The sequence below is a fragment of the Penicillium digitatum genome, chromosome 2, assembly GCF_016767815.1.
Source record: "Penicillium digitatum chromosome 2, complete sequence".
Lineage (NCBI taxonomy): Eukaryota > Fungi > Ascomycota > Eurotiomycetes > Eurotiales > Aspergillaceae > Penicillium > Penicillium digitatum.
Window position 1 is genome coordinate 1,687,934 of NC_089385.1, and position 26,550 is coordinate 1,714,483.

General features: G+C 49.3%; 12 protein-coding genes across 12 annotated transcripts; 7 read left to right on the forward strand and 5 right to left on the reverse strand.

Moving 5' to 3' along the window:
* Positions 1–599: 599 nt before the first annotated feature.
* Pdw03_6665 (ER to Golgi transport protein (Sly41), putative) lies at positions 600–2,342 on the reverse strand (the record flags this gene model as incomplete). Its single annotated transcript, XM_014681290.1, has 2 exons — positions 600–1,868; positions 1,950–2,342. 2 exons carry the CDS (start codon positions 2,340–2,342, stop codon positions 600–602), a joined length of 1,662 nt encoding a protein of 553 aa, XP_014536776.1.
* Positions 2,343–3,795: 1,453 nt separating this feature from the next.
* Pdw03_6666 (Armadillo-like helical) lies at positions 3,796–6,613 on the forward strand (the record flags this gene model as incomplete). Its single annotated transcript, XM_014681289.1, has 6 exons — positions 3,796–3,906; positions 3,971–5,164; positions 5,216–5,842; positions 5,957–6,236; positions 6,287–6,377; positions 6,442–6,613. The coding sequence occupies 6 exons, from the start codon at positions 3,796–3,798 to the stop codon at positions 6,611–6,613; spliced, it is 2,475 nt and encodes an 824-aa protein (XP_014536775.1).
* A 477-nt stretch (positions 6,614–7,090) lies between these two features.
* Pdw03_6667 (Putative MYB DNA-binding domain protein) lies at positions 7,091–7,675 on the reverse strand (the record flags this gene model as incomplete). Its single annotated transcript, XM_014681288.1, has 2 exons — positions 7,091–7,442; positions 7,494–7,675. The coding sequence occupies 2 exons, from the start codon at positions 7,673–7,675 to the stop codon at positions 7,091–7,093; spliced, it is 534 nt and encodes a 177-aa protein (XP_014536774.1).
* Positions 7,676–7,992: 317 nt separating this feature from the next.
* Pdw03_6668 (Zinc finger, C2H2-type) lies at positions 7,993–9,458 on the reverse strand (the record flags this gene model as incomplete). The annotated part of the gene is made up of 3 exons (XM_066101416.1): positions 7,993–8,788; positions 8,852–9,187; positions 9,247–9,458. The coding sequence occupies 3 exons, from the start codon at positions 9,456–9,458 to the stop codon at positions 7,993–7,995; spliced, it is 1,344 nt and encodes a 447-aa protein (XP_065956499.1).
* Positions 9,459–9,678: 220 nt separating this feature from the next.
* Pdw03_6669 (Aminopeptidase, putative) lies at positions 9,679–13,230 on the forward strand (the record flags this gene model as incomplete). The annotated part of the gene is made up of 11 exons (XM_014681286.2): positions 9,679–9,923; positions 10,047–10,216; positions 10,286–10,932; positions 10,997–11,114; positions 11,189–11,305; positions 11,368–11,393; positions 11,452–11,662; positions 11,714–11,784; positions 11,860–12,302; positions 12,359–12,571; positions 12,636–13,230. The coding sequence occupies 11 exons, from the start codon at positions 9,679–9,681 to the stop codon at positions 13,228–13,230; spliced, it is 2,856 nt and encodes a 951-aa protein (XP_014536772.2).
* A 536-nt stretch (positions 13,231–13,766) lies between these two features.
* Pdw03_6670 (YptA) lies at positions 13,767–14,763 on the forward strand (the record flags this gene model as incomplete). The annotated part of the gene is made up of 5 exons (XM_066101417.1): positions 13,767–13,777; positions 13,983–14,106; positions 14,172–14,219; positions 14,273–14,500; positions 14,569–14,763. 5 exons carry the CDS (start codon positions 13,767–13,769, stop codon positions 14,761–14,763), a joined length of 606 nt encoding a protein of 201 aa, XP_065956500.1.
* A 1,073-nt stretch (positions 14,764–15,836) lies between these two features.
* On the forward strand, positions 15,837–16,903 carry Pdw03_6671 (Peroxisomal membrane protein Pmp47, putative; the record flags this gene model as incomplete). Its single annotated transcript, XM_014681285.1, has 3 exons — positions 15,837–15,952; positions 16,007–16,731; positions 16,788–16,903. The coding sequence occupies 3 exons, from the start codon at positions 15,837–15,839 to the stop codon at positions 16,901–16,903; spliced, it is 957 nt and encodes a 318-aa protein (XP_014536771.1).
* A 1,047-nt stretch (positions 16,904–17,950) lies between these two features.
* Positions 17,951–20,845, forward strand: Pdw03_6672 (WD repeat protein; the record flags this gene model as incomplete). The annotated part of the gene is made up of 1 exon (XM_014681284.1): positions 17,951–20,845. The coding sequence occupies one exon, from the start codon at positions 17,951–17,953 to the stop codon at positions 20,843–20,845; it is 2,895 nt and encodes a 964-aa protein (XP_014536770.1).
* Positions 20,846–21,301: 456 nt separating this feature from the next.
* Positions 21,302–22,271, forward strand: Pdw03_6673 (WW/Rsp5/WWP; the record flags this gene model as incomplete). The annotated part of the gene is made up of 2 exons (XM_014681283.1): positions 21,302–21,387; positions 21,437–22,271. 2 exons carry the CDS (start codon positions 21,302–21,304, stop codon positions 22,269–22,271), a joined length of 921 nt encoding a protein of 306 aa, XP_014536769.1.
* Positions 22,272–22,568: 297 nt separating this feature from the next.
* On the reverse strand, positions 22,569–23,491 carry Pdw03_6674 (ER membrane protein complex subunit 7-like protein; the record flags this gene model as incomplete). The annotated part of the gene is made up of 3 exons (XM_014681282.1): positions 22,569–22,774; positions 22,838–22,930; positions 23,011–23,491. 3 exons carry the CDS (start codon positions 23,489–23,491, stop codon positions 22,569–22,571), a joined length of 780 nt encoding a protein of 259 aa, XP_014536768.1.
* Positions 23,492–23,641: 150 nt separating this feature from the next.
* Pdw03_6675 (Non-classical export protein 1) lies at positions 23,642–23,913 on the forward strand (the record flags this gene model as incomplete). Its single annotated transcript, XM_066101418.1, has 2 exons — positions 23,642–23,664; positions 23,736–23,913. 2 exons carry the CDS (start codon positions 23,642–23,644, stop codon positions 23,911–23,913), a joined length of 201 nt encoding a protein of 66 aa, XP_065956501.1.
* A 424-nt stretch (positions 23,914–24,337) lies between these two features.
* Pdw03_6676 (Heat shock protein 70 family) lies at positions 24,338–26,248 on the reverse strand (the record flags this gene model as incomplete). The annotated part of the gene is made up of 1 exon (XM_014681281.1): positions 24,338–26,248. The coding sequence occupies one exon, from the start codon at positions 26,246–26,248 to the stop codon at positions 24,338–24,340; it is 1,911 nt and encodes a 636-aa protein (XP_014536767.1).
* Positions 26,249–26,550: the final 302 nt, after the last annotated feature.

Consider the following 26,550-nt stretch of genomic DNA (forward strand, 5'->3'; position numbering starts at 1 on the left):
GGCGTGCTGACCATCACAATGCTGACTAAGTGCAACGACAAATGGGCTCACGGGGATTGGCTCGGTTAGGCGGATAAACTCCCACTCCGGGTTTCCTTAAAAGCCACCGTTCCTCCCCATTGTTGTGGATTTCTCTTTTCCAAATTAAATTGTTAAGGGCATCATTATTGTAGGAGGCAGGCCATTTCCCTGTTCCTATTTCCTCTACAGCATGTTCCGAGAGCAGAATTGCACCGTAGCTGGAGCTGTCAAGGGTTCGCCTAATTATGACTTTGTTCCTTACCAACGGTAGCTACATCCCCGAGGTCTTCAACTGTTACGTAACAATGCACAACAAAACGTTTTGTCATGAAATCCTCCTACTCATCGTGTACATTATTGAGATTGTCGAATATATTAGTAGATCCAGTTTGTTGAAACTTCGGGTGGCACTTTGGAGACTGGTGTCTCCTACGTGCAGCCAAAAGTACTTCTCGGGGCTTGAAAGGATGCTCTGCGCGTCCTAGGCAGGATGCAACAATGGAAAGTGATATAAAACGCTCTTCCGAGCAGCACTTCACAACCATGATATCATACACAGAACTCATTAAATACAAATGCTAGGCCGCAGCTTGAGAATCACTAACCTGCCAAGTGGATTCTTGTTTGGTCCCTGGCAACCAAGTACGAGAGACACTAGCTCCTCTTGGTCGAACATGCCCGGGCCCATCGTCTTCCTTCTTAGAGTTGTTTACTGCAGCATGGGAGTTGTCGGCGGCACCTTCAAAGGGCTTCCCCGCGGGGAAGGCATAACCATTTGAATCCCATGGCTTGCTTGGGTGCCGCACATTCATTGGAAGAATGGACTGCTCAGCACGGAAAAGATCCGTATTTGCCCTTTGGTCAGCTACATCGTCATGACTATTGCGGTCGTAAAGGTAAAGCCCCACGAAAGTGAGGCCAATGCCAAATGCTTGAATCGAGGTGGTCGAGCTCCCAAACCATATGATTGCTACCACAATCACAAACACACGCTTGACCAATGATGCAACCGAGTAGGACACAGGAGATACCATTGACAGCAACACAAATGCCAGGATGTTTTGGGCAAAGTGTGAGACTCCGTTGAACACAAACTCAAGGGAAAGAGCACCGTGGTCCAATGAGCCTTGCTTACCCGATAGCGATATCACACCGTCATGAATAAAATCAGATACTAGCGGGTAACCCTCGGTGACAAACCAAATAGGCAGGGTGAGGAAAAAAGCCAGCCCGGAACAATAGCAAAGCAAGTTGAGTTTGTCCAACTTTCGCCGCCCTGGATTTTGCAGATCTGATTCGGCACGGTCTGCCTCGTTGAATAGCTTCTTTGAGAATATGTTCTGGGAGACAAACACAAGAGCTGCACCAAACGCGCAAAAAATACCGAAGAAATTTGTAGATACTCCGGTCGAGCATGCAAGCATCACACCCAGAGTTAGTGGGATCAGCGATAGATAGGTTGCCCGGGCATATCGAATGCGAAACAGGATTCGGTATGCTAGAACTGTGAAGAGAGGTGAAAGGCCCTTGATGGTGTGAACCAAAGATACGGGAATTTGTGCAGTGGCCATAGAGCTTAAAATATGACCGGCTAGTTGGAATACTGCTAGGGGCAGGGCTGTGGAAATCACGTCGCGGGATGGGTAGCGAATTCCATGTTGAAGGATCGGGACACTTTGTCGCAACCGAGGTATAACTGTGGAGAGATACACCAATAGCAAACACCAAAAGGAAACAAATGCAAATTGAATCATTGTCAATGTGATCGGCATCGGAAGGGCGTTCAATATCGATTTTGAGGACGTGTTTGTGAGGGCAGAGGTGAGATACCAAACGACACAGAGAGCCTTAAATCAGTGTGTTAGCGAGCGGCGCCGTTGGAGGAGTTACTTTTAAGTGAAGATCTCTCAAAGCGCGAATCAACGTACAGTGAGTCGGTAGGAGACCGGGGCGCGAAGCGCTTTGGCCAATTCATGAGCATTGGCACTCATACTGCCATTGCGTGTTCTGATTGTCGTGATGGCTTCGCTGATGCTCTTTCGTGGGCGGAGTTTGGGGTTTCGTAATGATCCGTTTCCATACTCTCGCGAGTAAAGGCCTGCTTTTCGGGGTTCCCAGTGGTCGTTTGGGGCATACTTGACCGAGGCGCTTCGGGTTGGACGAGTTGACCCCGCGACGCCGTCGAGCGAGTCTTCGTAAGGTGGAAATTTGTCTACCGGGCTACTCGTTGATTGAAATGCGGAAGGTTTGGTTGGGATATGCAACTCGGCCTGGCGCATAGAGGCGCGTCGCCCATGACCAGTTACTGTGGTTGTGGCCATCTTCCACGACTCGGAACGTCCGCACTATCTTCAGAGACGTCAATTCCCCGGACCCTCCGAAAAGAACCCGCATTTGGTGTCACTTACCCGAGAAGGGCGAGAAAGCAGTTGCGTAGAGGCAATCCGCTCAATGGTTTCCGGTGAGGATATGTGTCCGCTTCACTAATTAATGAAGGAAAAAGGGCGGCTTGGTTTGCCGGTTTATCGATGACGAATCTCCTTGGGCGAATGAGCGTCGAGTACAGAAACACACTTTCAGCGAAGCTCAAGCGATGAAATGAAATATGAATATACCTAATGATATCTAGGCATATGTCAGACAAAGGAATTGTTGAAAAAATATTAGTTTTGAGAGATGTCCTCATAATAACCTGCACGGATAGAGATGCAATTTGATTTCCATGTGCTCCGTACCGCCACTTACATTACGGGAAGGGTACAAGGTTCCAAATGTTGATCATGGCGGAGGACACAGAGTATCTGCAAGCGCAGGTATCTGGCTATTCCTATTGCATCATAATCTCTACTGTTGATTTTTTTTTCTAACATTCCCTTCCTCTTTTTCGATGATAGGCAATCTCCCTTGTTCCGTCTTCGTATGTGTGCTCTTCGCCATTACGCGTCATCTGGGTCACGTGGCACGGACCCTGATCTTGATCTTCAGCGTCTTGGCTTTGGAAATTAAGACGATTAGCTCCAATAGACGGAGTGATGTATAAGAATCCGTAGCTGGTTGCTTCTGCAGCCTCTGTCCACGACAATGCAAGGCCATATTAATCTGATACATTTAGCCCAAGATGATAGTAGATGGTGGTTAAATCCAAGAGATTTTATTGATTAGAAAAATATCCAAACGGTCTTTTCCATGCAGATGGTTTAAAACTTCCAAAAATACAGGTAGATAGAGATTGATTTAGATATACGTGCACTGAATGGATTTAATTCTAAGATACTTTGGTAAGGATCTGCCATAGTTACTCATGCTCTGTACTATACCCTGTATGATAGATACTAGGAGCTGTGATGTTAGATGTCTCCATGAGTGAACCCGAGGGCCAACTATGCCTAATTGGGTAGTCCATACAAGTACATTCATATGGAAGGTTCTCTTCTGATGCGCCTTCCTCGGTCTCTTGTTTCCCTTTCTCTGTTCTCCCTCTCCCCTTTCAATCGCACATCTCAACTTCTTCACCCATCCTCTAGCCCCAATCTTGTCTCTTCTCACCACCCACTACTTCCTCATCTTCAAAAGTTCCCTTATGTTTACCATCATCTCGCAAGAATCTGCTCGGAATCCTTTTCGTTGCATGTAAACTCACTTGGTTTCCAACGAGCCTGTTTGTCCACACCCTCACACAGCGACTTCATAGCTTTTTTTTCCCTCATCTGTTCGTTTCCGTCTCTATCTCTGTGTTTGTTTCTGTTTCACCTTTAATCTCTTCCAGTTGACAACATGTCTACCCTAAGCGGACCTTCAAAACTTGGTCGAATGGGGAATGGAGGACGTTTTACCTCCAATAATGCCATTGATGTGCGGAATCCCTCTTTTGGACACGAATCCTCGGTATGCCTCGGAAGGACAACCTTGAATTAAATTTCTAGCACACTAACTACATTGGTCGTGGCAGAGCCTCCAGAACTCGATAACTCATTACGGCTCTTTTGATGCGTCTGAGACATCCCGACATGGAAAGTTAGAGGCCTTGCCTGGTGAAGGAGCTGAGCATTCGGCGAGCAAGGTGTGTGTTTTCTGTGGTATTGGTTCACGTCTGTGTGTGCCTGTGGTCTCACAATCCCAGAAGCAGAAGCTAGATCATATCAAAGTTGAACCTTTGAATGGACAAACATCGGATCTTGACAGAATACTGGTAAAGATTTCCCCCAAAACAATCCCCATTCCACGTTCTGAGACCGATCGCTCTTCTGGTTCGTCCCAGATCGCCCCGGCCACAACGGTGTCAACTTCAACCCTCACTAAAACCACCAATCCTTACCCTCAGGAAGACAGGACGGTAGAACTGCTTCGCCTTAAGCAGGAACTCCTTGCTGCAAATTCCAAGATTGCTCTACAGGAGCAAGAGCTTGCCCAAACCCGTGTGATAAAGCATACATTGGATCAAGCCCTTGGTCCGTCATCAGAGGCTGATTTCAGCAGCCGCGAAATTACAGAGCAGACCATTAGCCACCTACAGAGTGCTTTTAATGCATCGAGCTCTGCATTTGCTCAGTTTCAAGATGCGTGGGGTGCCCAAGACGATTCGCAATCTGATATCTCGGATCCATTATCAACCGGAGCCTACAACAGATCTCGCGCGCTTTGGGCCCACAATGAGCCTAACGCAGACAGAGAATATGGAGAGAGTCTTTCGGGCACTAGCAGCTCTACAAGTCAGGACCCAAGTCGGTTCTGGGGAGTTTCCAATGCGTATCCTCCGTTTGCCGGTCCACCATCTCTGCAATCACAAAGACCACACTTGGGGTCTTCGGCGAGTTCTTGTGGATTCTACTCACGCCCCATTGGCGAACAGATGCTGTATCCCCAAGCACCCATTACCGGGGCTCGTCGCTCTATCACCCAAAGCAGTAGGGGTGGATCTCTATTTCCAATTCAGTCTACCCCGTGGGGTGAATTTGTTTCTGGGTCCTCCGGTGAGCAGCCCACCAAGTCATCTGCTTCGCCGAAGAGGCCCCCCAGCGCATTTCAGCAGGTTGGACTATACTCTGTGCCCTCTTACCCCCCTCGACCAATTGGCAGCCCCCTCTCGCCTACTGCTACTGAATTTACAGGCACCAATGCGAATGAAACTATATGGAACAACTCGGTAAGAGACAAAAATGTGAGTCTTGTTTGCATCCAGTCTAACCCATGTCAGATGAGTGGCAATTCCATCCAGACGTACGTGTCACCGCTCGAACCACTCAACTACCGACGCCTGCTTGACAAAAATGTGTCGTGCGATTGGAAGTACATTGTAGACAAGATCATCTGCAACAATGACCAACAAGCTTCAATTTTCTTACAACAAAAGCTGAAGGTCGGCACAACTGAGCAAAAGTTCGACATTATCGAGTCAATTGCGCATCAAGCCTATCCACTCATGGTCAACCGCTTTGGAAATTTCCTCATACAACGCTGTTTTGAACATGGAACTCCGGAGCAAGTCGTCGCTATCGCGAATGCGATCAGAGGCAACACGCTAAACCTCAGCATGGATGCCTTTGGCTGCCATGTGGTCCAAAAGGCGTTCGACTGCGTTTCAGAGGAGCATAAAGCTATCATGGTACATGAACTTCTCCGCAGAATTCCTGAGACGGTGGTCCATCGATATGCCTGCCACGTTTGGCAGAAACTGTTTGAGCTCCGGTGGAGTGGCGAGCCTCCGCAGGTGATGGCTAAAGTAAATGAGGCATTACGTGGAATGTGGCACGATGTTGCCCTTGGAGAGACAGGAAGTCTGGTTGTCCAAAACATCTTTGAGAATTGTGTGGAGGAGGAAAAGGTGAGATACTTCGTTAACCTGATCCGCTGCCAGACGCATCAAGCCTTTTCTCTCGCTATCCTGCTTATTTTGTTGATCCTTTATATTGATTGTATCAATGCTAACTTTTTATAGCGACCGGCAATTGAAGAAGTCTTGGCGAAGATCGATGTACTCGCTCGTGGTCAATTCGGGAACTGGTGCATCCAACACATCTGCGAGCACGGCGCTCCCCACGACAAGAGCCGTGCCGTTGAGCATGTTCTTCGCTGGGCTGTGGATTATAGCATGGATCAATTCGCATCTAAGATTGTGGAAAAATGTCTCAAGATTGGCGGCACGGAGTTCATGGATCATTACCTCTCTCGTGTCTGCACTGGCCGATCTGACCGACCTCGCATGCCATTGATCGATAGTAAGCTACCCAGGCTTTGACACAATGAGAAGATATTGATTTGCTTTTAGTAGCGGGTGACCAGTATGGAAACTATCTCATCCAATGGATTTTGATGAATGCCGCGCCTCACCAACGGGAGCTCGTGGCCAGTCACATTCGGTACTACTCCCTGGCAGTTCATTTTCTACTCTGAGTGGTCTGAAGTCTAACCTAATTCAACTAGGAAACATATGGTCTCCCTTCGTGGCTCCAAATTTGGCTCTCGTGTGGCTATGCTTTGCTGCAACCCGTCTCACGCTACTCGTCCTGGCCCTGGGGCCGGAATGCAAGTCGGTCGTTTCAACAATTTCAATGAAGACAAATTCGCCACCACAAGCCAGTCCGGTGGTGGTTGATTCGGCCGTGGACATCAGTGGGGACCCCATTATGCGCCACTTCATTGACTTTGTCTATTGGTACATCATCTTCACTTTTATCGCAGTTCAAACAAAAGGAGAAAAAAAAGAAGAGCCCCCCTCCCCCCAGAATCAACAAAGAAGAAAATGCATCATTCCAGCATTTCACCCTTTCTGCCTCCTGAAAGACAGTCTTGTCTTTGCCGGATTTCCTGACCGTGTATTATCAATATCTGTTGACCCAGCTCCAAATTACCCAATCATTTCCGTGTTTCAGTATTGGGAGTTATCACTGCTTGCCGATTTATTCATTTGGCTTGCTATCCCCAGTGGCTATCATCCCATTCAATCGTATAGATTGAAGCTTGGGGCGTGTCACGTTAAATTTTCTTGAAGAAAATCATATTGTTATTTTCCAAATTCTATTCCATTCAAAATTTTAATCCATGATCAAGCTCAGGTAGATAGAACAGATTTTCAGGGAGCAGCGCTTGCAGTTTCACCAGAGGTATTCACAACTTGATCCTTCTCCCATGGTTTCCGCCGCCGTGGTTTCTCGCTGGAAACATCGTGGCCACTGAGCACTGTGTCTGGGATGTCTTGGATCCCAGGTATTGGTTGCCCAGTAGTGATAAGTTCCACAATGTGCGCAAACGATGATGGATAAGCAGGTTCGGGATTTGTTGAGATTTCAAGCCCAGATGTGCTTGGGTCCGATGCGTCGGAGACTTGCAAGTCTGAATTGCCTAGCCCTTGGTGCTCTATTGTCCGCGCAGCCAACCATGATTTGAACGCAGAAAAGTCAATAGCCGGTGTGAGCTTTTCTTTTCTATACTCGGGTTAGTACCCAACGCATTCTACGCAGGTATTCCCAGCATACCGTGAGAAAAAGAAACACTTCGCTTGCAGGACAAGATCGTCATCCCGATTCATCTCCACCTCGGTGGCGGGGGTGTTGGGGTGACCAAGTATTACTGAGAGGCCATTTGCAAACTCGGGGTCCGATGTGAACGAGTAAGATTGAAGCCTTTCAAAGACCTGAGCTCCTGAGGGCGGTGCCATTGTCTGATGATGAATACATAAAGGTCTGGGATGCGGAGGGTGCGTGGGGCTATCTAATCTAAGCTGACTAGCCCGAGGTTCATCTTCTGGGCTGATAGTGCGTTCTCCAATTATAAACCCTGCAACTTTTGACCCTCTTGGGACCTTTTCTACTTCTCTCGGAAATAGTGAAAGCCACGTAGCACTTGCGAAGAAAATCGCATTGTTGTACATTTAGACGCCTTACCTCCCCTATGCTACCTTTTTGGCTCGTGAACAGAAAAATCCAGGGATATCTTGCGACGCCAACCCATGCAATATTGAGATAATTTCACGCCCTAGACTGTGATATCCATTCCACCTGACGTTGGATTGGCTGCCCCAGAGTGCAGGGGTAGACTTTTACTTTGACAGCCGGGGCAGTTGTGCACAATCTCATGGGCAAAGAGATCGCAGTCGATACAAAAGTGGTTATGACATGCGGTACACTCGTAGCGACTGCTCACACTCATTCCCTTGGTCTGGATCTCTGCCATTTGCCAGTGATCTTCCAAAGGCACAGGGGGAAAAGAAAGACCACAGGCAAAGCAAGCGGAGCTTCGCGAGGCTCGACGCCACGGCACCTCAATCCAGTTGATCAATGGAAATAGGTGATGATACGATCGTGCCAGATGAGTTGAAAGAATCAATGTGAGCCCGCAAGATGGGCATTCAGCAGGAAGACTACACACTTTGCTATTGCATCGTGAGCAAAGATAACCTCCTCGTGAGGGCTTTGAATGGCATGCGCAGAGCGAGGGACTGGACTCCACTGTACGAGAAGGAAATCCCATCATCAGCAACGAGCTTGTAGATTCTTTCTGTGAGTAGGCAGCCGGGGGTGTGGTCACGTCCATCATCAGCTCCCGAAAGTGCTGCTCATTCAGTGCTACCCCATATGCTGTTTCATCACCACCATTGGTTTTTGTACAAAGTTCCCGGCAAATAGCAACCTGGGCTGCGAGCCCCACAATGCCAACCCGGATTTTATCGCTAATCAAGGCATCTATCGTTTGGTGGATGTCTCCAGGATCGGAGGAAAGGAGGGAACCATATATAAAAAGCACTTCTCGAGTGCCATGACTAGGCGTGTGGCTAAATTCACTGGTTAGTTTCGTTCAACCCTCCAAGCTACATGTAGCTGGCGTAAAGACATACAAAAGAGCACCACGTGCCATCTCCAATCCATTCTGAAGACTGGGCAAACCTTTCGGATCTTGCATTTTGAGCGCTTGAATGGCTGTGAGGTGTCCTGTTGGATTGCCACTCATGTCACTGACTCGGAGCGCGAGACCATCTCTCAGTCCGAGGACACCAAGCTGGGAGATGGGATTTTGTTCAAAAAATTCTCTCACAAATTCCTGGGCATATCGGAGAGCCAACAAGTATCTTGTAGGTCGCAAGTCCTTCTCGGACATGGATTGCGAAAGATCCAGAATTAGGATGAGATGTCGAATAATACCGCGCTGGAGTGGTGTTGTATCTTTCAGGAGCCTGAACGACCAATCCACTTCAGCAAGAATGTATGGACGCTGTAAGGTGAAATGACTAACCTTTTTCGTTTCCCAGCCTCCAACAGACCTTCGACAGTCGAGTTGATGGTACCATCTGCGCCCTCCACCAGTGTCTCCCAGGTTCTGGATAGCTCCCATTCTGCGCCTCCGCGCTGCTTTCTTTTGGCTCGCGAAATATCGCCCCGAGTCACCTGTAAATCATCTTCATCTTCTGTTACCTCACCCACATATTCCTCGTCGGAGTCGGCCATTTTTGTAGGTAAGAGTGGAGTGAGAAAGAGAGACAGAGAGAGGATCCAAGCGGAAGACCAAAAATGGTCCAAGCTTCCGACGGAGCTCCGTTGGAGTATGTCTTCCAAATCTCCTCTTTCACCAAGCCGCAAGACGCAATTCCCTTCAAACGGGAAATTTTTTTTTTTTTTTGAAAGAGCTCCGACGATAGCCGTAGACGGTTAAGCTAGAACTCCCCCGATGTGGGGAAGAAGATCCATTCGTGCTGGCGTAGCAGTTCAAGTCCTCCGTCCAGTCACTCTCCGCCCTGCCCCTCCTCTTCTTTCTCGCACACAACACAAACTTTCTCTTTCGCATTCTCCTCGACTAAGACCTCGACTGCCTACACCCGCCGCTACTTTAGATCTGAGTTTTCCTCTCATTAGGCATTGTTCCGCCGAAGTCCGCATGATGGCATCTCAAGAGCGAGAGACACTTCCTGACGTGTGAGTGATGCCCCGCTTAGGTTACTCTGTGTGTGTTTTTTTATTCTTATTCCCTTTCGTTTCTCACATTTGAGCCATCGCTTTATTTCTGGTCTGAAGCTTTGGAAACTGACATGATAATAGGGCTAAGCCTATCAACTATCACGTCTCTCTTTTCGACTTGCAGTTCGGTGGTTCGTGGGAATACAAGGGCGCGTTGCAGATCGACCTCAAAGTCACACGTGCTACCAGGGAGATTGTTCTGAACTCGAAGGAGATCGAAGTACAAAATGCCGAGATTCTGGGCAAAGATGGTACGTGTGGGAGCATATCGTTCGTGTGATATGGTGGGGTAAAAATTAATACCGGTCTTCTTGTCACAGGGAGTCAATTAGCCAAAGCATCCGGAATCACCTACGACAAGCAATCGGAGCGAGTCTCCCTCGCTTTCTCGCAAGAGATTGCGCCGGCAAACGTTGTGCTTTCTATCAATTTTACCGGCATTATGAACAATGCGATGGCCGGTTTCTACCGCTCGAAGTATAAGCCCATTGGAGAACCATCTCCTGACACACCCAAAGAGGGTGACTTTCACTACATGCTAAGCACTCAATTTGAGTCCTGTGACGCACGCAGGGCTTTCCCGTGTTTCGATGAGCCAAACTTGAAATCCACCTTCGATTTCGAGATTGAAGTTCCCAAGGGACAGACTGCATTGAGTAACATGCCCGTTCAATCTGAAAGAGATGGAAACAAGCCCGGTCTGAAGTTTGTCACGTTCGAGAAGACACCGGTGATGAGCACCTATCTCCTGGCCTGGGCAGTTGGTGACTTCGAATACGTCGAGGCTATGACTGAGCGCAAATATCAGGGCAAGAGTATTCCCGTTCGAGTCTACACCACTCGGGGCCTTCAAGACCAGGCTCGTTTTGCACTGGAATGTGCTCACCGCACGGTTGACTACTTCTCGGAAGTCTTCGAAATTGAATACCCTCTCCCCAAGGCTGATCTCCTAGCTGTTCATGAATTCGTGAGTAAACGTTTCTTCTGCATAAGTTTCAAGAGTTTAATTTGAGCTAATTGCGGTTCTCTAGGCCATGGGTGCCATGGAGAACTGGGGTCTTGTGACCTATCGAACGACCGCCGTTCTCTTCGATGAAGGAAAATCGGACAACCGCTATAAGAACCGCATTGCTTATGTTGTAGCTCACGGTTAGTCCCCAAATTCCTTTAACCCTTGGATATCTAGGTTTCAATATGGCTTTGATAACTGACTCACTATATAGAGCTGGCTCACCAGTGGTTTGGCAATCTCGTCACCATGGACTGGTGGAATGAGTTGTGGCTGAATGAGGGATTCGCAACCTGGGTCGGCTGGCTTGCCGTTGATCATTTCTATCCTGGTGAGCTTTTTTTTCGCTTCGGGGCGATGAGCCCCCTGATACTGTATCTAATGTGCAAGCAGAGTGGAACGTCTGGTCTCAGTTTGTTGTACGGAATGCCCGAGGTAATATCCATCATGTTAAGGCCGATATTGACGTTCTCCCAGGCTGAAGGTGTGCAACAAGCATTTCACCTCGACTCGCTCCGCGCTTCCCACCCCATCGAAGTTCCCGTTCGGAACGCCCTCGAAGTTGACCAAATTTTCGACCATATCAGCTATCTGAAGGGAAGCTCCGTCATTCGCATGCTGAGTGTTCACCTCGGTAGAGAGACTTTCTTGCGCGGAGTTGCAGACTATCTCAAATCTCATGCATATGGTAAGGTGTCAAAAAAGAGGATTCTGAGGAACGTGTGCTGAGTGGTTATAGGAAATGCGACCACAAATGACCTGTGGTCTGCCTTGAGCAAAGCCTCCGGCCAGGACGTGCATTCTTTTATGGTTAGTAAATACCCAATCCTTGGCTCTCTGTTTGACTCTGTTTGGTCAACTCGAGATCTAACTCGTCTGCCCTAGGATCCCTGGATTCGCAAGATTGGTTTCCCGGTTGTCACCGTGACAGAAGAGCCCGGTCAGGTCACCGTTAGCCAGAATCGATTCTTGTCTACCGGTGATGCGAAGCCAGAGGAGAATGAGACGAAATGGTGGATTCCTCTCGGCATCAAATCCGGACCGAAACTGGCTACTGTTGACACCCGTGCTCTGACTTCGAAATCCGACACCGTTGGAGGAATTGGGGAGGACTCTTTTTACAAGATCAACAAGGACCTGTCTGGGTTCTATCGAACCAACTATCCTCCTATGCATCTGGCAAAGCTGGGCCAGTCGCTTAATCTCCTGAGCACTGAGGACAAGATCGGCTTGCTGGGTGATGCAGCTGCCCTTGCAGTCTCTGGCGAAGGCACTACGCCCGCCTTGTTGAATCTTCTGGAAGGATTCAAGGAAGAACAAAATTATCTGTGAGTTATATCTCCTTGTAGTCCTTTACTGTCATCTCTGACCTCTCATCCTGCAGTGTTTGGTCCCAAGTCTCTGCGTCCCTGGCGAACCTCCGGTCGGTTTTCTCGCAAAACGAGAAAGTGGCCGAGGGATTGAAGCAGTTTACCCTTAAACTGGTTTCCCCGGCCGCAGAACGTATTGGGTGGGAGTTCAAGTCCGATGAGGACTACCTCATTGTGCAGCTTCGAAAGCTGCTCATTGCAATGGCCTGTAATGCGGGTCATGAAGGGTGAGCTCTTTTCCCTCGTCTCCGAATGTTGAACACTCTCTCATGCAGTCTCATTCTTTTTTAGATTTGTCACGGAAGCCAAGCGCCGCTTTGATCTCTGGGCGACCGAAAAAGATGCCAGTGCCATTCATACCAACCTGCGGTCAGTGATTTTCAGCGTCAATGTGTCCGAGGGCGGCCGTAAGGAGTACGATGCCGTTAAGAACGAGTATATCCGAACCGACTCTGTGGATGGCAAAGAAATTTGCCTGTCTGCACTTGGACGCACCAAGGATGCTGCTCTGGTGGAGGACTACTTGAACTTCGTGTTTTCGGACAAGGTGGCCATCCAGGACATCCACAGCGGTGCCGTATCTCTGGCCGGTAATTCGAAGGTCCGGCATTTGCTATGGCAGTACATCAAGGACAACTGGACTGCTGTCGAAACACGATTGTCATTTAACAATGTTGTGTTTGAGCGCTTTGTCCGTATGGGTCTATCAAAGTTTGCCGATCACCAGATCAGTGACGACATTGCATCCTTCTTCAAGGACAAGGAAACCGGGGCCTATGACCGTGCACTCGTGATTGTCTCGGACAACATTCGAACCAATGCAACCTACAAGGAGCGTGAGGAGGCGTTGGTTCTCGAATGGCTGCAGGCACACGGTTACGCGTAAATGAGTGTCTACGAACATGGTGGCTTTTTGACTCTTATTAACAACAAAATTGGTTAATCGAACCTTCCTTGATTTTTTAATCATCTTAGAGGGAGATTCCGGATTCCGGATCCTTCAGATCATTGGTCCAGTATCCACGAGGCTAAGTTCATGCACGGGATAACATCAGTTGAGCAGGTGATCTCTGGTATGAGAAATCAAGTAAAGAAATCTTCTTGTGATAGATAGGACTGTGAAAAGAGAAGTAAACAATAGTCAAGTAGAAATAAATTAGAAAATGTAGAAATTAAACAAAGTAAGAAGAAAATCCAAGAAGTGATTGTGACATGAAACAAAGCTGCGCATCAGGTGCGTCTGCCTCCCTGCACCTCCTATCATTTCAGGCGACTGTTCCATCATTGTCCCCTCCCCCGACTTCCTAGGAACTTCGACTCCATCAACTCGTTTTCTTCCCCCCCTCCCCTCTATATTCCTCTCGACTTGTGTGTGCTCTATCTCTAATTTCATTTCACCCTCTTCTCCACCAAAGTCTCACCATGAATCCTGAGTGGTAAGCCTCACCCATTTTCCATTTCCCCCCAAATCTCCTTCTAACTAGGCGCCCTGCTTTGGTCGACTATACAAGTCCGCTTGTGTGTCGGATTTGACTGATGTGATTTTTCTTTCCAGAGTATTGTCGCATCGAAGATTTGACCGTCACACGACCCAGATCTTCCAACTTCCCGATCTCCGTTGCCTAACCATCGAGATAGATACGATTACCTTTTCAAGCTGCTCCTCATCGGTGACTCTGGTGTTGGAAAGTCTTGCTTGCTGCTTCGATTTGCCGATGATACCTACACTGAAAGTTACATCTCGACTATCGGAGTTGACTTCGTACGTCTCGGAAGCTGCCAGGTATTTAACCGCAAGAGAATAGCGGTGCTGACGGGCCATTATAGAAAATCCGCACAATCGAGCTCGATGGCAAAACCGTGAAACTTCAGATCGTACGGCTATGCTGAACCCCAAACATTCAAAGCAAAGCTAACGATTCATATAGTGGGATACCGCCGGCCAGGAGCGATTCCGTACCATTACATCTTCTTATTACCGAGGCGCTCATGGAATTTGCGTGGTTTACGATGTCACCGATATGGATTCCTTTAACAACGTAAAGCAGTGGCTCCAGGAGATTGACCGATACGCTACTGAGGGTGTTAACAAGCTTCTCGTTGGAAACAAGAGCGATATGGAGGACAAGAAGGTGGTGGAGTACACCGTTGCCAAGGTATGTTTAAGTAGAGACCCATGACCATTTGGGCGGACAATTAACAAGTTGCGATTGCACTTTTACAGGAGTTCGCTGATAGTCTCGGAATTCCTTTCCTCGAAACTTCGGCCAAGAACGCGTCGAATGTTGAGCAGGCTTTCTTGACAATGGCACGACAGATCAAGGAACGCATGGGAACGGCCACTGTCAACAACAAGCCAACTGTGCAGGTTGGTCAGGGCCAGGGTGTCCAGTCCGGATCTGCAGGTGGTTGCTGCTAAACGCCACGATGTTCTCTGTGTGGTGCGGTGCTTCACTTTGGCGCAATGTTACATCATGAATTGAGGGGTTTCAAGCGGCGTGGTATCTAATCGGCAGAAGTCAGGCTTGTCAGGCCTTTGGAAACTCGGCATGTTCCTGACAGGCAACGAGAAGCTTCTCCACGGAGCTGGCAATCGCTATGATGATGCCGTTGGAGGTTCTTTCTTGCCTTGGATTCGACTCTAGACGGCCTGCATTCTATCTTCGTTTCTGCGTTTGCTTCTGCGTTTACCGCCGGTTTCTGCGTTCTCATGATTTCCTGGCCACGTCTCTGCTCTATTACCTCGGCCCGTCATTCTCTGTGTGTCTTTTTTTTCCTCCCCCTTTCACCTTTTTATTTTCTATCTTCGCTTTTTTTCTGTAGGTTGGATTTCTCACTTGTGAATGGACTAATAGCGAGAACATTGCGACTTCTCGAGGCATTCAGCCTCACATGAGGCTACTTTTTCTATTCGTTTCTAGCAAACTACTATGTTTTAATGTGTAGTGTGTAGATCGTCCCCGAAGTTCACATGAACTTAAAACGTATCTAATACATTGTACATGCACTGTCAAGGCATCTATGGATATAAATATAATCACATGCAAGTCACCGGCGCCGACTCCATAGTGAGTAGGACCCTCAACATATGTATACAAGTTTGGAAGGTACCTGAGTAATCCAGAGATTTTAACCAATTTCCTGGTTCTTTGGACTTCACACACCCAAGTCACTCGATTTACCCGCAGGCCTCGAGGAAATCAAGAAATTGCATCAAATTCAACTATTAACTGCACATTATGAATATAAGAACTATCTTGTACCAGGCGAATTTACGATATGGGCGTTTCGGAATGTAGTGGAGTTTGATAAGAGCCGAGGCACACAGCTCTCGGCAAAACGTCATGTACATCCCATCCCTTTCAAGCCGACTCGTTTCGATGGTTTTGGAATTCTAGAACTTTTTTAAACCTAACATCTGTTATCTTCTTCCGCTCTTTGCAGGATATACGTTACATCGGAATAAAGTCCGATAATCTAGCTCTCCCCATCATGTCTCAACCCGGAGCCGACCAGAGCAAAGCAGAATCTGCTGCTGTTCAGCAGAGTGATAACATCGCGCACGCGCTGGCGGGTGCGGGAGGGGGGGTTATGTCGATGGTCTTGACGTAAGTTTCCCCACGTTTTCCCCATTGCTACCTCTAACCCCATACACACCTCAGATACCCTCTGATCACTTTGTCGACAAGAGCCCAAGTTGAGTCGAAGCGTGCGCACTCAACCACCCTTGACGCCGTACGTCGCATTGTACAGAGAGAAGGTATTTCGGGACTATACTCTGGCCTGGAATCAGCGTTGTTTGGAATCAGCGTCACAAATTTTGTGTATTACTATTGGTACGAATTTACGCGTTCGGCCTTTGAGAAGGCCGCCACCCAGGGAGGTCGAGCCTCGAAAAACCTCACGGCGGTGGAGTCTATGATTGCGGGCGCCATTGCAGGGAGCGCCACGGTGCTGATCACTAACCCGATCTGGGTCATCAACACTCGCATGACTGCCCGCAAGTCTGAGGCGGAGGAAACATTGCCTGGTGCTAAGATAACAAAAGCATCCACCATCAGCACCCTGATGGACCTGCTCCGGCAGGAGGGCCCCAAGGCCCTATTTGCCGGTGTTCTCCCGGCATTGATTCTAGTGATCAACCCAATTCTGCAATACACCATTTTCGAGCAATTGAAAAACATGGTAAAGCGCCGCCGGCGTGTGACGCCGAAAGATGCGTTTTACTTGGGCGCACTAGGCAAAATTATGGCCACCAGCCTTACATATCCATATATCACTATCAAGAGCCGAGCTCATGTGGCCAGCAGGGATGGCCCCAAAGAGAGCCTGAACGGTAGCCTGAAGAGGATTATCCAGGAAGAAGGCTGGAAGGGACTCTACAAGGGTAAGCAATTTTTGGAGTCATACTAGTTTGCTGTTCACTGATATGATTTCAATAAGGTATTGGGCCGAAGATTACCCAAAGCGCCATCACTGCTGCATTTCTTTTTGCTTTCAAGGATGTGCTGTATGATATGATGGTGTCTGCCCGTAGAAAGGGGCGCATCACCAAATAGACAGGAAATGCCTCCAAGTCTACTAGACCTATGTGATAACTCACATGGTCAAAAGTTCTGGAGAGACAAGGTCCGGGCCCTCAATGTCCACCATGTAAACTTGTCGAGAGTGCGAGGAATGCAAGCGTAAATGGCAACTTTAACTTCACTTTCCCACTATAAAGAATGACTTTGGTGAAAGTCCTCGGAGGTTCTTGGGAGCTAACGGGGGCTCTTTTAGAGCGATCCCCAGGAACTCTGCAAATTTGTAGTTTAGTTATTCACTTGAAATTTGACTCTTACGCTTCTTTAATCACCACTTCAGACTTGACCGCCTTACCTCGGTTCACCGCCCATCACCGCTCCTACCCGCGTCATCGCGTTGTCGACGCAATTCTGCTCCATTTCTCCACACTTTCTCCTGTATCTTCTGCAATCTGGGCAATTTTCTGTTCTGCGCATTGATTCCTCTATAACCTCTGCTTTACAATCCCTCTTTGGTTTTCTACACCTAATTCTCCCTGGTATGATTCTTTCAGTCTCTTTAGGCGGGAAAAACACCTAACGCATGATAGATCCAAGCTTGCCTCTCCATTGTCGCATCGCCTTTGTGACCCTCTTACCTTTAGTTTTGGCTTGGAAGATCTGTGTTCGCTGCATATATTGTCCATCCATCCACTTAGAAACAATATCTTGAACGGCTGTAATGCCTAGGATTCAGCTCTAGTACCGCCGTCAAGGTTACACCGAGGCAATTCCTTTCCCAGCAAAGCCATCCAAAGACATAGGCCTGCTCCTGCTGAAGGAAGGAACACAATCACACTCAAGGGATTGACGGGTTTGAAGGCAATTACGGAAACCTCAGGTTCAGTGTGAACGCAGCGGGAGCCGGGGCCGATGTTATGTCTTTCTCACTTTGCCATCGTCCGACAACAGACGTGACTGAGCCCAAATTCATATCAATCCACTCCAAAATGTGAGGGAGCGCTCTTGTTGCTCTTACTATTAATATCTAACCTCTTCTCTCTCTTTCTCTCTCTAGCCCAGAACGTCAGCTGTGGCACTGAAATGTCCTACGGCTTTTCCAGTCCTAATGGCCAGGGTGTTGTCCCTATATTCCCTGGTCTGTCAGCCCGAAGCATCCCGGAAAATCCAGATATTCAACGTGAGACTCTCCGTTTACTAGTGCAGTATTCTAGGGTCTCTTCTCTGCCAGAGAATCTGTCAACTCCGGTCAGCTCTGGCCATACGAGAGACGAGGTCCGAAATGCCTGGCAGTCCTCGCGGACTGAAGTCCAGCCCAGTGAGGTCTCACCTCTCCGAACACCATATCGATTCACGCGTTCCTCAAGTGGCAGCCGTTCCACTCAACCTTCTCCTACCCGCTCTGTCGCTCCTTCCTTTGGCAGTCTAATGCGGCTATCCTCTCGCACTCCTTTCCGACTTACATCTCCCCAATCTGTTTCTGTTTCTATTTCTTCCTCGCATGATATCTCCCCTACCCATCGCGAGCGCCAACGGACTCTTAGGGAGAGTGTGGCAATATCAAATGCCAGCAGGAACGATGAGATAGTTGCATCTATCCGAAAGCAGCACTCTTCTAACCCCCCGGATACCTTGTCATCTGCCTCCAGATCCCCCCACTCGCGATCAGTCTCGCCGACCGCCGAGCAAAGTTCCATTCGTCGCTCTAGTCGAAATAGAGTTCAACCCATCAACTATTACGCCAACCCTTGGTTCAATGTTCCCCTTGATTCTGAGGTGCCTGAAAAAAATATCGAATCTACTCCGGACACCGTCGGATCTTCCCCACAGGAACCGTGTCGCGTTGCACCCCGTCGTGCAAATGTCCAAAAGCTGCTGTACGGCCGTGAGCTTGGAGGCGGAAATCATCACCCCATTTTCGCCGATGTGGTCTCGGACCTGAGACCATGGAAATCATGGCAAGGTGCTTCTGGGGATCTGCTTGTTCTGGCTTGGTCGCCTGATGGTACTCAGTTTGCAGCAGGTGCCGCAGCCAAATCAGACGAACATAACATGCAGTACAACAAACCCAACAATCTTCTTCTAGGTGATCTTCAGAGCAATAGTCTAAAGGAAATTCCGGACCATTGGATTCCACGGCCGACATCGTCCACAGTTGATGACCCACGGCTTTTTATGAGCGTCAACAACATGGAGTGGATTGGCAATCGACTCTACACTGCTAGTTTTGACAAAACTGTCAAGATTTGGGACGTGGAATCAGCCCGCAACGTATCCTGTACCCATACATTGCAGCATGAGTCTCGAGTGGCGGTGATGTCCGTTTCGAAATTCGACCCGAATATCTTAGCTACAGGGACAGAAACAATCTTGGTCTGGGACACACGAGACCCTGAAAACTTGACATCGACTCTCCTTCCTCTCGACCGTGATGCGCGATACAAGCCCACCTTTGAGTTCTCATCAACGGCTTTGGCCTGGGGCAATGCTCCGTCGACTGAGGTATTCTTAGCCGGAGGTCTGGCCGAACCAGGAGAGGATCCGATATACAAAGGTCACCTAGGCTTGTGGCGAGCCCGCGAATCTGCATTTGAGACCGTCAGGATGTCTTCCAACTCGCAAAATGTCTTTGACATTAAGTGGCACTCTTCGTTGCCTATCTTTGCCACGGCCAGTCCTGAAGATCCTCACAACGCCCGTATCAAAGGTATTGGTATCACCACGAAATCAATCGTGAGGGTGTTTAGCCTCAATTGTGACCTCCACAAGCGTGTGCCGTCCGTGATGGAATTTTCCTGCCCAGCCTTTGATGTCAATGATGTCAGTTTTTGTCCAATAGACTCAAATGGCACATATGTGACTGCTAGTTGTACGGACGGCAAAACTTATGTTTGGGATAATCGGAAGGGTGATAGAATTCTCCACGAACTTCGCCATAGGGCCCCCCTAAACCCCATTGATCATCAGCGAAGCCGGGAAACGGCGGATGTGGGGGTTAGGGTAGCGCTCTGGGGTTCGTCGATGGACCAGTTCTATACCGGCGCCTCGGATGGTGTTCTTAAACGATGGGATATCCGCCGATCACCTGAAGATGTCCTCGTTGAAGACATCGCCTCTTTTGACGAGGAGATAATGTGCGCTGCCTTCACTGACGATCAATCCCATCTTCTCGTCGGGGGTTCTGGAGGAGGCGTGCACGTTTTATCGTCGGGACCTTGTTCGGATCCGGACATAAGAAGTTTCGAGTTCGAACACGCTCCAGAACCCGAAAAGCCCTGTGACAGTGGCATCGTTGCGGGAAACCAGCTCGTCCTATCCGGCCAGATAGTGAGGCATGACAAATTTGGCATGGGTCAAGGGCCTTCTTACACGGGGCCTTTTGCCTCGTGGGCTAGGAACATCACACAAGGCGTTTCTTCTCATCGAATCGGGCAGCTTCCTCTACTCAAAAAATACCAGAGCCAACAGTTGGATGGTCCTCCGCCAGAAGACCGCCATGATCTCGATGTAAAACAGCGACGAGAGGTCGAAAGACAAATACAACTTGCGGAGATACGAAATCGAGGATTCCGTAAGAGAAAATGCCGGGAATATAATGATTCTTCTACGTTCATTTTCCAGGGTCCTATAGCTTCCCTTGGCTCTTCCAGGCCGGAGAAAAAGAGGAAGAAAAAAGCCGAGAAAGTCGAAGTGAAAAAGGAAGACAATCAAGAGAACTGCGGGGAGAATAGAGGAGCCAACAAAAAAGAGATAGCGAAAAAGAAATCTCGGACGAAAAAGAAGGTCCGCAGGCTCTCGCGTCGGATAATCAGCAATACCGAAGACGTTGATCTTACTCTACTGGACTCAGATACAGAGATGGGCATGTCAAACCGACAGCGGTTTGATTTTGAGGAACTACTTGAGGTTCTAGAAGAGGATAATTGGTTCCCAGCTAGTGGAGAAATCGATCCTAACATCCAAAAGGAGATCGTCTAAATACCTTTTTTGATACTGCCGGTTTGTTTTGCATAGCATTGAAGCGTGGGGACCTGATTTGATTGTTTTTTCAAAAGAAATTCACGTTACAGCGAAAGTGCTATCAAAGATGTTTGTGTATGTATGTCTGGAGGACACGACCGATAGGCTGAAATCTTGAACGTGGTAGCTTATAGATAGATGATTGTTGCATGTGATGGTACTACTATACATGGCCTTTGGTATGGTGACATCAGGGCACTGCCACCGACCACAAGGAGGCGCAGTCGATGTGCCTGAGGCCACAAATCCTCACCCGCTAAGCATATATACACATAGAAGAAGACCTCCTCTCTCATTCTCATTATCACTCTCCCAATCTCTCCCATCCTGTTTTAAACCTATACTTCTTGATAACTGACACAGTTCAATCTTTCAACATTGCAACTCATTCAAGCTACTCGCACCTGTCACCTCATGTCGTTCGCCCCGCCTTCTGGGCCTCCACCGCCCTCGGTACCTGAGGGATGGAAAGCGCAGTATGACGATCGATACCACGCTTGGTACGTGTGTATCCATCGTAACAAAATGCGATTACTGACAATCTTGTAGGTTTTATGTAGACCTTGCTACAGGCAAATCGCAATGGGACCGCCCGGAAGCCGCCCCACCGCACGGTGACCCTCCCCCGCCATCATACAACAACGCCGGGCCTGGAGACCCAGCAGCGATAGCCAATGTGGGAGACCAGAAGCAACACATGGGTTCAAACAACCCTTATAACCCTTCAACAAATGCTGGCCCAGGCAATGCGAACTCTCACGTGATCGACGAAGACGCACGACTTGCCGCTAAGCTTCAAGCCGAGGAAGATGCCCGGGCTGGCACACGAGGAGCAGGAGCCGGCTCAGGAGATCGTGGGGCCTCCTCGGACTACTACAACGATGCCTCGCGGCCACAGTCCACTGGTCCAGGCGGATATGCGACGGGCTCAGCATCGCATAGCCCGATGCCTGAACAGGCACAAAAGCGCAGCAAAGGTGGGTTTTTGAGCAAGCTGATGGGCAAGAGCTTAAGCAAGCCGTCTCGGCCACAGCAACAGTACGCCTCGTATGCCCAGCAAGGTCCTCCTCCTGGTGCTTATTACGGCGGTGGCTATCCTCCGCAACAGGGGCCCCAGCCTGGATATGGACTCTCCGGACCGGGATACGGAGGCGGATACGGAGGATTCCCGCAGCAGGGTGGATATTACCATCAGCAACCGCCCCGCAGGCAAGGTGGAGGGGGTATGGGAACTGCCGGTGCTGCTGCTCTAGGAGTTGGTGGCGGTTTGCTTGGCGGTTTGCTGATTGCTGATGCTATCGATGATTTTCATGACAACGATGATTACGGCGGTGGCGGTGATGATTATGGTGGTGGTGATGACTTCGGAGGAGGCGACTTCTAAGCTCGGTTGCATCTTGATTTCTTTAATTGTTCTGCTTTTTTCTTTTTTGGTTTGTTGCCAGGACGGTCTTCGGGATAAGGGACAGGCCTCTGTACAGCTCGAGGACTTTGTAGGCGCTTTCACATCGGGAAGGATTTGGGAGGATTGCTTTTGTTTCAGTTCCATCTCAACAGCTCTAGTCATTTATTGGAATTTGGCTCCAACTTTAAAAAGCCAGGCGTTGTATCATACAATTAGCCACGAGACAATGACAATGTACCATGTCAAGAAGGGTCAATTTATTGAAGTAATGATCTTCTATTCACGTCTCCGGACAGAACCACTGGTATCTCTACCAGTTGAACCACCCTGAGCCGCATCATTGGCGGCGGGGCTAGGGGCGCCAGTGCCCGCCATCCAGCTGGCTAGATCGAACCCGCCGCCAGTCATGGCATTGGTAGTGGCACCGGTGATGGGAGAGGAGCGAGAATGCTGTTCAAATTCGGCACGCATCTCAGGATCCACTAGACAACCGAGTTAGGCACCGAGAGTTTGATTTGGAATAGCATCAAGGGTGAGGGACATACTATTATCCATGAGCTTGGGCATGACAAACATGAGACCCAGCGCAACAACTGCAAGCAAGACCATTGGGTTCTTGACAAGACTCAAGGGGGAGACTGCGATTCAATCCAAAATTAGCACAGCCACAAAAAGTGAACTGCAGGATTCATCTGCGGAGGGAAGAGGGGCAGCTCACATTGAGCACGCTGCTCATAGAAGACCTTCCGTCCAAGAACCTTGGCCTCGATAACCACATCAACCTGCTTCCTTCCAGCAACATCCAAAATAAATTTCTCCGCACCACGATTATCCCACGGGTTCCCGCGGAAAGTCTCCCAGATGCCGAGAATGGATCCATCAGCTGCAACATCGACGCGGTAGGGGGCGAAGACGTATTCGCCAGCGGAGCGAATATCAAGTAAGTAGGACTCGGGTTGAGATTCTGGGCCGGATGATGGGAGATCATGGAACACAAATGTTGCCGAGCGGGTCAACGACGCGGAAAGGATGTGGTCTTTCCCACCACAGGGGAGAGTGGTAAGAGTGGCATGGCTGGTTGCAGGGAGGACATGCGGGTTTGGGAGAGGACTAGAGACGGGGATAGTGATTGTCAAAGAGCTGGTAGACACCAGACTGCTGACCCCTAGCAGAAGAAGAGAGGTGAGCGAAAAATGCATGGTGGAGATGTTGTCGCTGTGGAAGATGGAGGGCCATGAACCGATCAGCAAGCAGTGTCTATATCACGTGATGGGGTATCTTCTCTGATGCACGACCAAGTGTCTCGAATCACCGGAACAACCATCTTGTTTTCCACAACCCAGAGCATCATGCCTGTCTATCTTATCTCCAGGTACAAGCACTTCCCAACGGTTTGGCTATCTCCGACAAGAGATCTATCATTCTAACGCCGTGTAAATATAGGATCGCAGATCCCCTCTTCGCCCTGACCATGGGCGTTTCTGCTGCGCTCACCCGCATCCACCGTGACCAGCGCGAACAGCACCCCGAACGCGCATCAGAAATCACATACGTAAGCATCGTGCAAACGAGCGGGCATCGGTTACAACGGTGGTGGAACGGAGATTTCCAAGGTGTTTAAGCAGGAATTATGATCGTCGGCTTGGAGTTCTGGTTTGGGGGATTTTTCAAAGCAGATAATCAATACTATCAAATCCTGTTCTAGTTATATGTCTACCTACATGAGCTGATCATCCAAGTGCATGGAGTAGTCATAGTTTACACTTGCAAGGTCTAGAAGGGGAGGTCTGAACGAGGGCTACCTTACGCAATAAACTTTTCAAGTCGAATATGTACTGCGGATTAACAATCTACCGGAACGATCATTTTTTGAATTAAGAAGAATTTTGATTCACTAGGAGTTATTTCCCTAGAAGAGATACCCTTGTATCTATGCAATCATGCGCAAAAAGAAAACTTTGATATCCCATAAGTTCGTAAAACAAGACGTGAAATGAAACGAGTGCCAAATAGCAATTAAGAAGGAATCATTCAGAGCGAAACGTTCAGTCAAGCTCTTCGGGCTTCTCCTCGACCTCGTCAGCGGAACGGGCACCACCCTCGGGGGCACCAGCGCCAGGGGGAGCCTGGCCACCGTAGGCAGCGGAGATGATGGGGTTGGCAACAGCCTCAAGCTCCTTCTGCTGGGACTCGTACTCGTCCTTCTCGGCAGTCTGGTTGCTGTCGAGCCAGCCGATGACCTCGTTGATCTTGTCCTCGACCTTCTTCTTATCATCCTCGGAGATCTGAAGCTTGCCCTCGGAGAGAGTATTCTTGAGGGAGTAGGCGTAAGACTCAAGACCGTTCTTGGCCTGGATGCGAGCAGACTCAAGCTCATCCTCCTCCTTGTACTTCTCAGCCTCGGAAAGCATGCGCTCGATCTCCTCCTTGGAGAGACGACCCTTGTCGTTGGTAATGGTAATCTTGTTGGACTTTCCGGTACCCTTCTCGAGAGCGGAGACGTTCATGATACCGTTGGCATCGACATCGAAGGTGACCTCAACCTGGGGCACACCACGGGGGGCAGGGGGAATGCCAGTGAGCTCGAACTTTCCGAGGAGGTTGTTGTCCTTGGTGCGAGCACGCTCACCCTCGAAGACCTGGATCAGGACACCGGGTTGGTTGTCGGAGTAGGTGGAGAAGGTCTCGGACTTCTTGGTAGGGATAGTGGTGTTGCGCTTGATCAGAGGAGTCATGACACCACCGGCGGTCTCGATACCCAGAGAAAGAGGAGCGACGTCGAGAAGCAGGATCTCATTGGTGGACTTGGAAGACTGATCACCGGACAGGATGGCGGCCTGGACGGCGGCACCGTAGGCAACGGCCTCGTCGGGGTTGATGGACTTGTTGGCGTCCTTGTTGAAGAAGTCGGAGACGAGCTTCTGGATCTTAGGGATACGGGTAGAACCACCGACAAGGACAATCTCGTGAACGGAGGACTTGTCAATCTTGGCATCACGGAGAACCCGCTCAACGGGCTCCATGGTGCCGCGGAAGAGGTCCTGGCAGAGCTCCTCGAAACGGGCACGGGTGATGGAAGTGTAGAAGTCAACACCCTCGAAGAGAGAGTCAATCTCAATGGAGGTCTGGGCAGCGGAAGAGAGAGTTCGCTTGGCACGCTCGCAAGCGGTGCGGAGACGACGGAGAGCACGGGCATTTGTGGTCAGATCCTTCTTGTGCTTGCGCTTGAACTCGTTGACGAAGTGGTTGACCAGACGGTTATCAAAGTCCTCACCACCCAAGTGGGTGTCTCCAGCAGTGGCCTTTACCTCGAAGATACCCTCCTCGATGGTCAGGAGAGAAACATCGAAAGTACCACCACCAAGATCAAAGATCAGAACGTTGCGCTCACCCTCGACTTTCTTGTCAAGACCGTAGGCGATAGCAGCGGCAGTGGGCTCGTTGATGATACGGAGGACGTTGAGACCAGCGATGAGACCGGCGTCTTTGGTAGCCTGACGCTGAGAGTCGTTGAAGTAGGCAGGGACAGTGATGACAGCGTTGTTGACGGTGCCACCAAGGTAGGCCTCGGCGGTCTCACGCATCTTGACGAGGATCATGGCGGAGATTTCCTCAGGGGTGAACTGCTTGGCCTCACCCTTGAACTCAATCTCGATGACGGGCTTGGTAGCCTTCTCGACAATCTTGAAAGGCCAGTGCTTCATATCGGCCTGGACCTCAGCATCCTGAAAGCGGCGACCAATGAGACGCTTAGCATCGAAGACAGTGTTGTGGGGGTTCATGGCGACTTGGTTCTTGGCGGCATCACCGATGAGACGCTCGGTGTCGGTGAAACCGACGAACGAGGGGGTTGTACGGTTACCCTGGTCGTTGGCGATGATTTCAATGCGGTCATCGCGGAAGACACCCACACAGGAGTAGGTGGTTCCCAGATCAATACCGACGGCGGGAGCCATGGTGAATATGTGTGATCGTTAAAAAAGGAAAAGGGTTGTAGAAAGAGATTCGTGGGTCAAGAGAGTAGTGTACAAAGAGGAAGAGGGTATTTGATAGTGAGAAAAGGAAAGAAGAGAAGGGGCTGAGAAAAGCTCCTATATAGTGAGCGGTGTATTACTCCAGAAGCTTCTAGAGGGAGCCTTCCATGAGAATCCATGAGATTCCACGAGCTTCGATGAGCCGGCAACAACCTCATTACGTTCTTCATCAAGACTCTAGTATGTTCCAGATGAGCCCAGTGGAGTCTTCAAGTGTACAAATG